Here is a 13738-nt window from a genome sequence, read left to right as displayed (position 1 = left end):
GTGGTTGGAGCCACAGTACCCAGACGAAACCCACATAGACACAGGGAGAATTTGCAAACTCCACACAGACAGTCACCCAAGGCTGGAGTCAAACTGGATCCCTGTAAATGTGAGATTAAGGTAAGAGGGGAACAAAGTCCAGTTTGAATACTGCCAGTAAGATCTTTTGTGATCAACTGTTCACTGCAGTGGTGCGACAGCCTCAATGGGGTAGATATTCGCCAGAGTTGAATCGGGCAGATTCACAGATTGATTACTGATACAGTAGTGGGTCACATATAAACATCACTTATTCTGAAGTAACTGCAATCTGTAACTTAATCCAACATATTTATATTTTGCAGTTTACTTAGGATCATCTGGAGGCCAGGTGAACATTACACCAGAGTACAGAGATGATGGCTTGTGAGAACAAAACAGATCTGTGTGATCCAACAGAGGCTGGAACATCAGAGATTGCATTTCAGAGTCTCCTGCAGATCAATGGCCCTGTGCACCAGCCGGGACTGATTGGCATGGCACCTTATTCTGATCCTACAAAATTACCAGATGGCTCTCCACCTTCTCAACTGATCTCCCTGCAGCCAAATCCTTCCCCTTTATTTCCTCACCAAATCTTCCAACAGCCAGCTGAACAGAGGTCACCAACAAACACAAAAGAAATGGGTAAGAGTTCTTACATTGCTCTTGCCTGCAGTACATCCGAAATCCCAGCACCACAATCCAAGGCAATCAGTCAGCCTCTCATCCACAATGATCAAGAACCATCTCAACACTTGCCCCATAAAGGTGGACCAGGGCTTGATCCCTCTCCCCATGGGTCTGGACAAAGACAGTACCAACTGCTGGTGAATATGAATCAGGTCAAGGTGAAAAAGCAGAGTAAGTATGTGTGTAATCATTGTGGGAGAGACTGCTTGAAACCCAGCGTCTTGGAGAAACACATCCGCTCTCACACCGGAGAACGGCCATTCCCATGCACAACTTGTGGGATTTCCTTTAAAACTCAGAGTAATCTCTATAAACATAAAAGAACACAAACACACGTGAATAATTGTCGCCTTTTAACAGGTAGTGAGTCAGGTCCCAGCTCGGCACTGATCTGTGTGGCTGCTAGATATTCAGATATAAATATTCAACAGGAAGATGGGCAGAAGGGAAGCACATCCTATCAACGTGAGCTGCTAGTACCCAAATCCAACAACATGGACCTTTTAGGTAACCAGGGCTTCCCAAACATGCCCTGGGACATGTTTTGGAGCAGGAATTCCACTACTGAAAAAGGAGAGAATGAGGTAATTGATGGAGAGAAACAGGGTGCCCAGCAACAGGAAGCACCGACTGGAAACAAGCAGATTTCTTTACAGAGACAACAGGCAACATATTTTGCTAAACAGTGGATCAACAAGTCTTCAAGTTCTAGTGTACAAACAAACGAAAGTACAGACTCTGGATACTTTTCCCATTCGGACAGTTCTGACCAACAGTCATGTTCCTTGGGTTCTGTGTGGGGTTTTCAAGGGCAGAGCACTGATACTGAACCAGGGAGAGCCTCTCAGTCCAGTCAGAGCTTGGTTAGTGCTGAGCAGAGTGCTGGTGGACTGTCCACAGGGGAGAATGCTGTGCAAGGAATGGACAGGAACCAACTTGGGAAACTGGAGCTGGGAGAACGAATCTCAAAACTGATCTCTGATAATAAGGCTGTTGTTGATGACAAACAGTTAGAAAATGTGAGGCCAAGAAAGATGGCTATTTCGAAACAGGGGAGCATTGATTTGCCAATGCCTTACACTTTCAAGGATTCCTTTCATTTTGACATGAAGTCTAGCCACGTCAATAAGAGATCAAACCTTTCGTCCAGCTTACCAAAGGCCATTCCATCATCCTCTGGCAAATTACAGCAAACATTCCTCTCATTACCATCTCATCTTGCTCCAACTGTTGATTGTTTACCAGTTATAAGAAGTAATTCGTTGCCACCAGGTGAGTATAATGTATTATCCAATAAAATGGCCAAAGTTTTAAGCTATGGACCAGAGAAGCATTGCACACAGAGGACGTCCTCTGCTGCATTTCGCACTGAGAACTCACTGTCTAGATCATTAGACTTCCATCCCTCACACCATCGAACTCTGGTCAGGCAAACAGCACTTGAGGACTCACAGACAAGTGTTCCTATTGTGGATGGGTCCTCTACTGCTGGAGAAAGAATCTCCAATGTCACTGAATTTCGTCCAGTGTCAAGAAGTAAGCACAAATGCTTAGAAAAGAGGAACAGCCAGAAAAAGCTGACCAAGTTCTCACATGAAAAGTGGTCCATGTACGGGGAAGAGACGTTCAGAAAGAAATATCAGGCAGTAAAGAGAACCAGCAGTGCCATGCCTATGCTGCAATGTGGCAACCAAGTCACACAGATTTCCACAATAAACTGTGCCAACCATACTGTGGCACAGGACAGGGTGATCACTGTCCTCTCTGAGAATCAACACACCAGCTCAATGGCCACTTCCTCAATCCATAAAACCCCTGTTAGAAAGCACCTTTCGGATCCATTGATTTTTGGTCCAGTGAAGGTTACAACTTTCAACAATCAGATGTTTCAAGCACAGTTTTTACCGAGGAATTTTGACAATTCTTCATTCAAACAGACAAATCCAGATCCTTGTCGTAGTGCAGACAAAACCACAACACCGCTGATCCAGGAACTGCCTGTTATCACAACCTCCAGTTCAGACGAGCCGCCGAATACAGATGAAAGGTCAGGCAACACAAATTCAGCAGGTGCAGTGCAAGAAACTACTGACTGCACAACAAAGGGTCTCCCTCTGCTCCAACCATCATCTGTACCAAGCCTGCAAAAAGAGAAAGATCATAAAAGATCAATACAGAGGCATTTCTCACACCCCAAGCTGGTGAGGCAACTCAGTGTTCAAGTTCCAGAAAATAAAGCTGTACAAGAGTCAATCAAAGTAAAAAGTCAGCAAGAAAATCAGCCTGAAGAATATATTGACACTAACAATGGTGTCTCAAAGCTTTCACCAGCAAAACCTCCCAAAAAGAAACAAAGACTGAAATTAGTTAATATTGAAAATCCAACTGAGGATCTACAGTTTGACTCCAATTTACCAGGCGTGATTGTTCTGAGTCAGTCATTTCCATTTGTTGGCACTCTGACCTCAAATGGTGGCCATGGGCACCTCCAGAGTACCAACTCACCAAAGCAGCCATCACCAACTGTTTCCATCAGCTTCATTGACTTTGAGCAGGCATTATCCAATCAGTCAAAGTCTTGTCCTGAGTCAGTAGCAACTTCATCCACATTCCTTCCTCAATTCTTGCCTTCAGATTCAGAGGCCAAGGCAGAAATAATGGAGGACAGTGGGGGCGTTGTTCAGCCGAATGGTTTTCCATTGATATCGGACACTGTTGGAAGTCAGGCAAACCATCCGAACAAGGTTTTCCGTATGGAATCTCACATGATCCAATGTGTTACACCAGTACCTCTTCAGGTAAAAGATCCCTATTTACAAAAGCATCATTTTCTTCCGAAATATCAACTCAAATGGCCCAAGATGGAGCTGATCAGACTGCCCTCTGCATTGGCTACACAAACTATAGTGCATGAGGAGACAAGTGAAGGTGATTCTCAAACTTCACAGTGGAACAGGCCGAAGCCATCCCATCATGACCAGCAGACACCACATCCAACACTGCAGCCATCATTCAACGAAGTGCAGAAAACGGAGGGATGTGAATTGGTTCAACACACCCACACTGTCTCTGAAGGTAGTCAGCTTCCATCAGCTATACATACAACAGCTGTTGTCACTAATCTTATTCATTTAATGAACAAAAGATTCCAGTGGTCTATTTGCAGCCAACCTGGTGGCAAGCTTCACGATGTACACTGGCCAGCAGCTAATAGTCTCCACAGAGGCCGATGGGCTCCTGTTTCTAATCTTGCTCATTCATTGCTGGGGCAATGTCAACAGGGTGCCAGCAATGTTAAACTGAATGGAGAACTGGATTGGTCAAACGTTACTGGATCTGGATGTCAGCAAATCAAGTGTACTTCAGGTGGAGAGAGATACCAAAACTGGGTGCAGTGCAGGTCAAGGAGGGAGCCAAATATTCCACTGACTGAGGTCAACTCTGACAATTCCTCCTTCCAGAAGATGACCACTCAGCCTGAGCTCACCTGGTGTTACCTGAGGAAGACTGTACCCTTACATACCCAGCAGAAGGACAGATCCACTTCTGTATATGCCACTTGGGGAACCTGTGAAAATGCCTCTGATAGACCAAGCTTGGCACTGAAGGACACCGTCATTGTGGACAGACTCCAGCAGAAAGGCAGAGACACCAGTGCTCAATCAGTAAGTACACATCCAAATGCTTCTTTGGAGGTTCATATTGTATTGATCCCCTTGTTCTGTTTACTTGCATCATCGATTGTTAAGACTCCCCTCAGAGATCCCGTCCTTCTCTGCTATGTGGCCTCAATCTTCTCTGGAGATACAAACAAGACATAAGCGCTTCTGGGCTGAAATATGGGTGCAAGATTTTCTCTTCCAAAGCCATAAAGGCTACAGTATGGCTCTGTCCCTGCTTTAGGTTCCTGGATCAAGAGTTATTCTATAGACATTGATGGGATCCAGGACCAAGTGAGTCCTCTCCATCAAGGATATTTTTAAGTGAATAATTCTTCATTCTTTATGCTTCTAACTCAGCCACGTCATAGAGTCATACAGCACAGAAACAAACCTTTCGCTCCAACTCGTCCATACCGACCCGATATCTGAAATTCATCTAGTCCCATTTGCTATCACTTGGCCCATATCCCTCTAAACCCTTCCCCAAACTAAATTAATCCCGCCTGCCTGTATTTGGCCATATCCCTCTAAACCTCTCCTATTCATGTATTTACCCAAATCTCTTGTAAACATTCTAACTGTATCTGTAGTCATCACTTCCTATGGCAGTTCATTCCACACATGAACTACTCTCTATGGAAAAAGGTTGCTCCTCATGTCCTTTTTAAATCTTTCTCCTCTCACCTTAAAAATATGCCCCCTTGTTTTGAACTGCCCCACCCCAGAGGGATTTCACCTTCCCTAAGCCCCTCATGATTTTATAAATCACAACCTCCTACGCTTCAGTGAAAAAAGTCCTGGCCTATTCAGCTTATTTTTATAACTCAAACCCTTCATTCCCGGCAGCATCCTGGTAAATCTGTTCTCAGCCCTCTCCAGTTTAATTATATTCTTCCTATAACAAGGTGACCACATTTGCACACACTACTCCAGAAGACACCTTACCAATGTCCTGTACAACATCAATATGACATACCAACTCCTATACTCAAAGGTCTGAGCAATAAAGGCAAGCATCTTAAATGCCTTCTTAAGGGTGGCACGGTGGCTCAGTGGTTAGCACTGCTGCCTCACAGCACCAGGGACCTGGGTTTGATTCCTGCCTCAGGTGACTGTGTGAAGTTTCCACATTCTCCCTGTGTCTGCTTGAGTTTTGTTTGACAATCCTAAGCTGAGCAGATCAGGTGAATTGGCCGTGCTAAATTGTCCATGGTGTTAGGTGCACCAGTCAGGGGTAAATGTGGGGAAATGAAACTGGGTTACTCTTCAGACGGTTGGTGTGGACTTGTTGGGCCAAATGGCCTGTTTCCACACTGTAGGGAATTTAATCTATAACCACCCTGCTACCTGCAAAACAAACCTTTAAGAATTATGTACCTGAACTCCTAGGTCTCTCTGTTCTACACCACTACCCAAGGCCCCAACATTAACTATATAAATCTTACTCTTGTTTGTTTTACCAAAATGCAATACCTCACACTTATCCAAGAACATGAGCTAATTAGATCGCAGGACAATAGAGTTATAAATGACTTGGATGAAATTATAAATGACTTGGATGAAAATGCAGATGCTTGGATTAGTACGTTTGCAGACATACAAAGATTAGTGAAGTTGTGGATAGTGTAGAATATTGCATAAAGGATGCAGTAGGATATCGACCAGTTGCAGATGTGGGTGGAGAAATGGCAGATGGAGTTTAACTCAGGTAAGTGTGAGATGCTGCACTTTGGGAGATCAAATGTTAAGAAAAATATACAGTTAATGGCAGGACCCTGAATGGCATTGTTGTACAGAGGGATCTTGGGGTACAAGTCTATAGCTCCCCGAAAGTGGCCACGCAAGTAGATAAGGTGGTAAGGAGGACATATGGCATGCTCTCACCTTTATTGCTTGGGGCGTTGAGTACAAGAGTCAGGATGTCATGTTGCAGCTTTATAAGCCCTTGGTTGGGCCACACTTGGAGTATTGCATTCAATTCTGGTTTCCACATTACAGGAAAGGTGTGGAAACTTTGGAGAGGGTGCAGAAGAGGATGCTGCCTGGATTAGAGGGTATGAGCTGTAAGGAGAGGCTAGAAAACTCACATTCTTTTCTCTGGAGCGGTAGAGGCTGAGGAGAGACTTGATAGAGGTCTATAAAATTATGAAAGGCATAGATAGGGTTGATGGTCAGAATCTTTTTCCCAGAGTTGCAATGTCTAATTCTAGGGGGCATGCATTTAAAGTCAATTGGGGAAAGTTCAAAGGAGATATGCGGGGCAAGTTTTTTACACAGAGAGTGGTAGGAGTCTGAAATGTGCTTCCAGAAGTGGTGGTGGTGGCAGAAAAATTGGGGCATTTAAGGGACTTTTAGATAAGCACATGAATATGCAAGGGATATGGACCAAGGGTAGCAGAAGAGATTAGTTTAATTTGGCATCACGTTCAGCACAACATCATGGGCCAATGGACCCATTCCTATACTGTACTGTTTTATGTTTTATGTTGGTGATGTATCCATTTTGGTTCTTGATATAAGGAAGTAATTTTGATTCAGGTAGAGTGAGCAAAGTTTCAAACTTGCTGATCAAAAGACAGTAGATAACCTTCCAGCAGCTGGTAGCAGAGGGAGAAAGTTCCAGAAGTCAAAAACAGATTAATAAGATGCACTAAGAGATGGCAGATGCCATTCAAAATGGAGAACTTTGCCACAAAATAGATTGGGAGGAATATCAGGGAAGAGCAGAATAATCTTAATGGAGATTAACAGGAAGAATGGAGTCTGATACAAAGACCTTGATAGCTCACACATGGGACATCACAGTTATAAAAAGGCTAACAGCAGATTGTGTTTTATAAATAGAACGAAAGAGTCGAAGAGGATGTGGTAAGTTTGTACAGTTCAAAATCGACATGTGCCTTCTCTTGAGTGTAAACAACACCCAATGATATGAACGTTTTTCTGATTGTCAACAAACTCTCTGCCCTCACTTTTAGATTGCAGTCTAAACTTCTCAAACAAATTCCTGTGAGATGTTTTACCTTGCAGCTTTGGAAAATGAATACATGACATTAACTGCAATTCCATTATCAATCCAATAAGTCACTACTTCACTTGTACAGGGTTGGGGAACCTTTGAACAATCTGTGTTGATCAACTGTTACATTTCAAAATCTTCACTGAGTTATGGACAGAAAGGTGTTTGCCCAAAGTTGATGTGAACCTGATTGCTGGTAATGATCAATTTTGTCCTACGTCAAATATCACACACGCTCTGACTCTATAGCACAGCTTACAACCACGGCATGGGATGCAACATTATCACCACAGCTATTATTATTCCCAATCTGTGGCTCTGCTGTAATATCAGGCACTATTCATACCTAACACCGTATTCTTATCCAACGCTGTCTTTATATTGGATACAGTTCAAATTCTGTGCTGTACTCATATCTTGAGTTCTGGGGAAAGGTTACTTGACCTGAAACATTAACTCAGATTTCTCTCCACAGATGATTTTTTTTGTTGCTTTACTGGTTTTGTTGCTGATTTATGGCGTCCGCTGTTTTTATTTAGTTTTACCAGGAAGTTGCCTGGGGCTGGAAAGTTTCAGTTATGAAGAGAGATTGGGCAGACTGGAGTTGTTTTCCTCAGAGCAGAAGAAATTGAGAGGGGACATGATTGAGATGGACAAAATTATGAGGGACATGGATAAGGTAGACAGAAAGTTACTTTTTGCTTTGATGGAGGGATCAACGATCATGGGGCATTGATTTAAGGTAAGGAATAGAGGTTTAGAAGGAATAGGATGGGGGATTTCAGGACTAGAGGGCACATTTTTAAGGTGAGAGGAAAGAGCTTCAGTATAGGCATGAGGGGGACACAGAGGGTGGTTCACGGTTGGAATGAACTTCCTAAGGAAGTGATGGATGCAGGCACAGTTACAATGTTTAAAAGACATTTAGATAAGCACATGAATAGGAAGAATTTGGAGGTATATGGGCCAGGGGCGGTCAGGTGGGATCAGTTTCTTTTGGGATAATGCTCGGCATGGACTGGTTGGATTGAAGGGTCTGTTTCCATGCAATATGACTCTATGAGGAAAACCTTTGATGTCTGGAGGGTGGTGGGAATCTGCAACTCATTGCTTGTATCAGTGTTAGAAACAGAAACCCTTATACCATTTAAGAAATATTTAGATGTGCAATTGCCACGCCAAGAGTTGCAAAATGGAATTTTGACGGATGCAGGTGTAATGTGGGATGTAGGCATTGCTGGCTGGCTAGCAATTTATTGCCCATCCCTACTTGAGAATTGCTGCAGTCTATCTGCTCCGGGTTGACCCACAACGCCATTAGGAAAGGAATTCCAGGACTTTAACCCAGCAACAGTGAAGGAATGATGATATATTTCCAAGTCAGGATGGTGATGACTTGGGGAGAGAACTTCCAGGTGATTGTGGCCCCATGTGTCTGCTACTCTTTCCCTTCTCGAAGGAAGTGGTTGTGAAGTTTGGAAGGTGCTGTCAGAGGATCTTTGGTGAATTTCTGTGCTGCACCTTGTAGATAGTACACACTGCTACTACTGAACGTGGGTGTTGGACAGAGTGGATGCTTGTGGATGCAGTGCCAATTAATCAGGCTGCTTTGCCGTGGATGGTGTCAAGCTTCTTGAATGTTGTTAGAGCTGCACTCATCCAGGCCAGTAGGGAATATTCCATCACACAATGATTGGTACCTTGTAGATGGTGGACAGGACCTGGGGAGTCAGGAGGCGAAAGTGAGGACTACAGACGCTGGAGATTAAAGTCGAGAGTGTGGTGCTGGAAATGTACAGCAGGTCAGGCAGCATCCAAGGAGTAGGAAAATCGATGTTTCAGGCAAAAGCCCTTTATCAGGAATGAGGATGGAGGCTTGGGGGTGGAGCGATAAATGGGGAGGGGGGGTGAGGCTAGGGGGAAGGTAACTGAGTGTGCAATAGGTTGAAGGAGGTGGAGATAAAGGTGATAAGTTGAAGAGGAGGGTGGAGCAGATAGGTTGGAAGGAAGATTGACAGCTCGGACAGGTCATGAGGGCGGTGCTGAGCTGGAAGGTTGGAACTGGGGTAAGGGAAATGAGGAAACTGGTGAAGTCCACATTGATGCCGTGTGATTGGAGAGTCCCAAGGCAGAAGGTGAGGCATTCTTCCTCCAGGCATTGGGTGGTGAGGGAGTGGCGATGGAGGAGGCCCAGGGCCCGCATGTCCTTGGCAGCGTGGGAGGGAAAGTTGAAATGTTCAGCCACGGGGCGGTGGGATTCATGTGGAAGGCTCCTTTGGGGCCTTGGATGGAGGTGAGGGGGGAGGTGTGGGCGCAGGTTTTGCAATTCCTGTGGTGGCAGGAGAAAGTGCCAAGAGGGGAGGGTGGGTTGTTGGAGGGTGTGGACCCGATGAGGTAGTTGCGGAGGAAATGGTCTTTACGGAAAGCGGATAGGGGTGGGGAGGGAAATATATCTCTGGTGGTGGGGTCCGTTTGTCGGTGATGGAAATGGCAGAGGATGATGTGATGTATATGGAGGTTGGTGCGGTGGAATGTGAGGACCAGGGGTTTCTGTTCATGTTGCGGTTTGAGGGGTGGTGTCAGGAGGTGAGTTACTAGCCATGGTATTTTTAGTTTCTGGACTGCTCTTGTCGCCACTGCATTTATGTGGTGAGTCCAGTTGAGTTCTGATCAATGATAATTCCCAGGATGTTGATAGCGGGGGATTCAATGATGGTAACACCATTGAATGTCAAGGGGCAGTGGTTAGATTGTCTCTTGTTGGTGACGGTGTTGGTCATAGCCTGGTATTTGAGAGGCATGAATGTCAATTGTTACTGGTCAGCCCAAACCTGGATATTGTCCAGATCTTGTTGCATTTGGACACGGACTGCTTCAGAGTCTGAGTAGTCGCGAATGGTGCTGAACATTGTGCAATGATGGGCGAACATTCCCATTTCTGACCTTATGATGGAGTGAAGGTTATTGATGAGGCAGTTGAAGATAGTTGGGCCTAGCCTGAGGAACCCCTGCAGGAATGTCCTCGAGCTGAGATAAATGTCCTCCAACAACCACAACCATCTTCCCATGTGTCAGGTATGACTCTAACCACTGCAGTGTTTTCCCCTGATACCAGTGATTCCAGTTTTGCTAGAGCTCTGTGGTGCCACACTCAGTCAAATGCGGCCTTGAGGTCAAGGACTGACACTCTCCCCTCCCCTCTGGAATTCAGCTTTTTTGTCCACGTTAGAACCAAGTCTGTAATGAGGTCAGGATCTGATTGGCCCTGGCAGAACCTAAACTGGGGGTCACTGAGCAGGCTGTTGCTGAGCATGTGCTGCTTGATAGCACTGTTGATGACCCCTACCATCACTTTACTGACGATCGACAGTAGACTGGTGGGGCAGTGATTGGGTGAGTTGGATTTGACCTGCCTTTTATGCCCAGGACATACTTGGGCAATTTTTCATGTTGTCGGGTCGATGCCAGTGTTGTATCCACAGTGGAAGAGCTTGGCTAAGGGAATGGCAAGTTCACGAGCACAAGTCTTTAGTACAATTGACAGAATGTTGTCAGAACACATAGCTGTTGCAGTATCCAGTGCCTGCAACTGCGGACCCCACAACGCAGTGAGAGTTTCCGGTTCCTCAGTTGAGAAAGGGTCACTGGACCTGAAACTTTAACTCCCTGTGATTTCTCTTCACAGATGTTGCCAGATCTGCTGAGCTTTTCCAGCAATTTCTGTTTTTGTTTCTAATTTATAGCTTCGGCAGTTGTTTCGGTTTTTATTTAGTATTTTCCCCAGTGAGAGTCAATGTTCGAGGGACTCATATTTGGTGGGAGGACATGTCTGAGTGACCAATATCCCAGTGAGATCCAGTGTGTGTGTTCAATACCCCAATGAGAATCAGTTCATGTGGGACCCCTACCCCAGTGCAAATCAATGTTTGTGGAACTCATGTCATGGACACAGACTTAACCACACAGGCACACATAACGTGAAGATCCGTGAGTCTGTACCATATAATGAAAGTTTGGGCAGTTATCATAATAACCCTCTCAGTTGACTTCTCCATCAATTTACAGCACCCAAGCAGTTCTTATGGTGAAGGCTTCTGACACCGTTTGTTGGGAGTACATATCTATTACTAACAAAAAGCACCTTAGAAAATTCTAAGAATGGCAATGATACAAACTCTTAAAACCGCTGACTAACTATCCAAGTTATTAGCAAAGAGGAGGCACTTATGTCTCATAACTGTTTTTTAAAAGTTAATATGAGAAATTACTGATAGAAGTTAAGTATAGAAGGAAAACTTAGAAAGAACAGCTAGGATTATGTCACTTGTATCCTAGTGAAAGTCAGTATTTGTGTATCACATACTCCAGTGAGGGTCAGGGTTTGTGGGAAGGGCCCCAGGAGAAGAATGTGGGTGATTGATTGTTATGGACCAGACTAACCTCTCTCAAAGTAGATTAAGAAGATAGCATAGACCACTTATTTGTCGTATTTTTTAAGGCAAGCATAAGATTTGTGTTCCAGATGTAATTTGATTAGTCAAACGACCAGGCTTGAAGCGAAACACACTTTATTCTTCTTACACTATAGTTAAAACACAAATAAAAGAAAGAAGAATTGGACTAATTTAACTCTATTGGAAAACTTGACAAAATTTTTTAACTACTAAACAGCTACTGTTCCAATACAATAACATCCCATAAATACACCCTTGGCAAAGCCTAATTCAGTAAAATAGATTGACCTCACATGCGATTCTCCAGTCCAGGAAGAAAGAACATCAAGAGCAAGCTCTGAGGGGCAGACAAAGCTCAAGTGTTTTGCTGGAGCAGGGAGAGGTGTATAGTGGATTCCATACACCAGCAGCTACTGAAAGGTAGACTAAAATCCTGATTCTGTGGGAGCTTGATCCCACTCCTTCATGCTGCTTCTATTGTTCCAACTAAAAACAAACCCCAAGACCTCATAAGCTGTGAATTGACTTGGAAGAGACAGCTCAGCACCTCTGTTGCAATCTCTCTTCATAAAACAAAGGACAAAAAAAACTTTTAAAGCCATAGTGTCTTTATACCTTCCCCCTTAAAAATAAGAACCATCAATTTACAAAGATGGCTTAATTTTGAAAAAACTTTTACGTTATGATATTAATAAGTTACATTGACTCTAACATTCAATAGAACAAACCATTTCAATTGATTTCTTCTGCCACCAAACACCTTTGTTATCCTTAATCATAGCTGTGAGAATGTAGTGGCAATTAGACTCTGTCCTCCTACCACGTGGAAAATTTCTAAATGGAATAGCAGCAACAAGAAGCTCCATCTAAATACTCGGGAGTTTTAATCCCTAAGTTTTTCTGAAAACGTTAGGGGATTATGATCAGGACAAACAATTGTCTCAGATTAATTACTGGCAATATAAATGTTAAAATGTTGCGATGCCACCAACAAACGCAAACGGATGTAGGATCTGAATTCAGTGAGAGTGAGTGTGTGTGTGAGATCTGTACCCAGTGAGAGTCAGTGTGTGTGTGATCTGTACCCAGTGAGAGTCAGTGTGTGTGTGAGATCTGTACCCAGTGAGAGTCAGTGTGTGTGAGATCTGTACCCAGTGAGAGTCAGTGTGTGTGAGATCTGTACCCAGTGAGAGTCAGTGTGTGTGAGATCTGTACCCAGTGAGAGTCTGTGTGTGTCAGATCCGTACCCAGTGAGAGTCAGTGTGTGTGAGGTCTGTACCCAGTGAGAGTCAGTGTGTGTGTGAGATCTGTACACAGTGAGAGTCAGTGTGTGTGTGAGATCTGTACCCAGTGAGAATCAGTCTGTGTGAGATCTGTACCCAGTGAGAGTCAGTGTGTGTGAGATCTGTACGCAGTGAGAATAAGTGTGTGTGTGAGATCTGTACCCAGTGACAGTCAGTGTGACTGTGAGATCTGTACCCAGTGAGAGTCAGTGTGTGTGTGAGATCTGTACCCAGTGAGAATCAGTCTGTGTGAGATCTGTACCCAGTGAGAGTCAGTGTGTGTGAGATCTGTACGCAGTGAGAATAAGTGTGTGTGTGAGATCTGTACCCAGTGACAGTCAGTGCGTGTGAGGTCTGTACCCAGTGAGCGACAGTGTGTGTGAGATCTGTACCCAGTGAGAGTCAGTGTGTGTGTGAGATCTGTACCCAGTGAGAGTCAGTGTGTGTGAGATCTGTACCCAGTGAGAGTCTGTGTGTGTGAGATCTGTACCCAGTGAGAGTCAGTGTGTGTGAGATTTGAACCCAGGGAGAGTCAGTGTGTGTGAGATCTGTACCCAGTGAGAGTCAGTGTGACTGTGAGATCTGTACCCAGTGAGAGTCAGTGTGTGT

The 13738-nt window shown here is 44.4% G+C and overlaps 1 protein-coding gene across 3 annotated transcripts in view; it reads left to right on the top strand.

Moving 5' to 3' along the window:
- LOC122559935 (uncharacterized) overlaps nt 1-13738 on the top strand; it is a 232077-nt gene that overhangs the window by 66278 nt on the left and 152061 nt on the right. For all 3 annotated transcript variants that reach the window (XM_087995012.1, XM_087995010.1, XM_087995011.1), the window contains one exon: nt 345-4376. In XM_087995012.1, the coding sequence (XP_087851138.1) occupies nt 396-4376 (3981 nt within the window). In that variant the 5' untranslated portion in view covers nt 345-395. The remainder of the gene's footprint in view (nt 1-344; nt 4377-13738) is intronic.

This window comes from Chiloscyllium plagiosum, unplaced genomic scaffold, assembly GCF_037043375.1.
Source record: "Chiloscyllium plagiosum isolate Xiang-an unplaced genomic scaffold, Cpla_swu_hap1 HiC_scaffold_15, whole genome shotgun sequence".
NCBI lineage: Eukaryota > Metazoa > Chordata > Chondrichthyes > Orectolobiformes > Hemiscylliidae > Chiloscyllium > Chiloscyllium plagiosum.
Note: the sequence above shows the minus strand (reverse complement) of the source record. Positions and strands in the feature narration are given on the sequence as shown.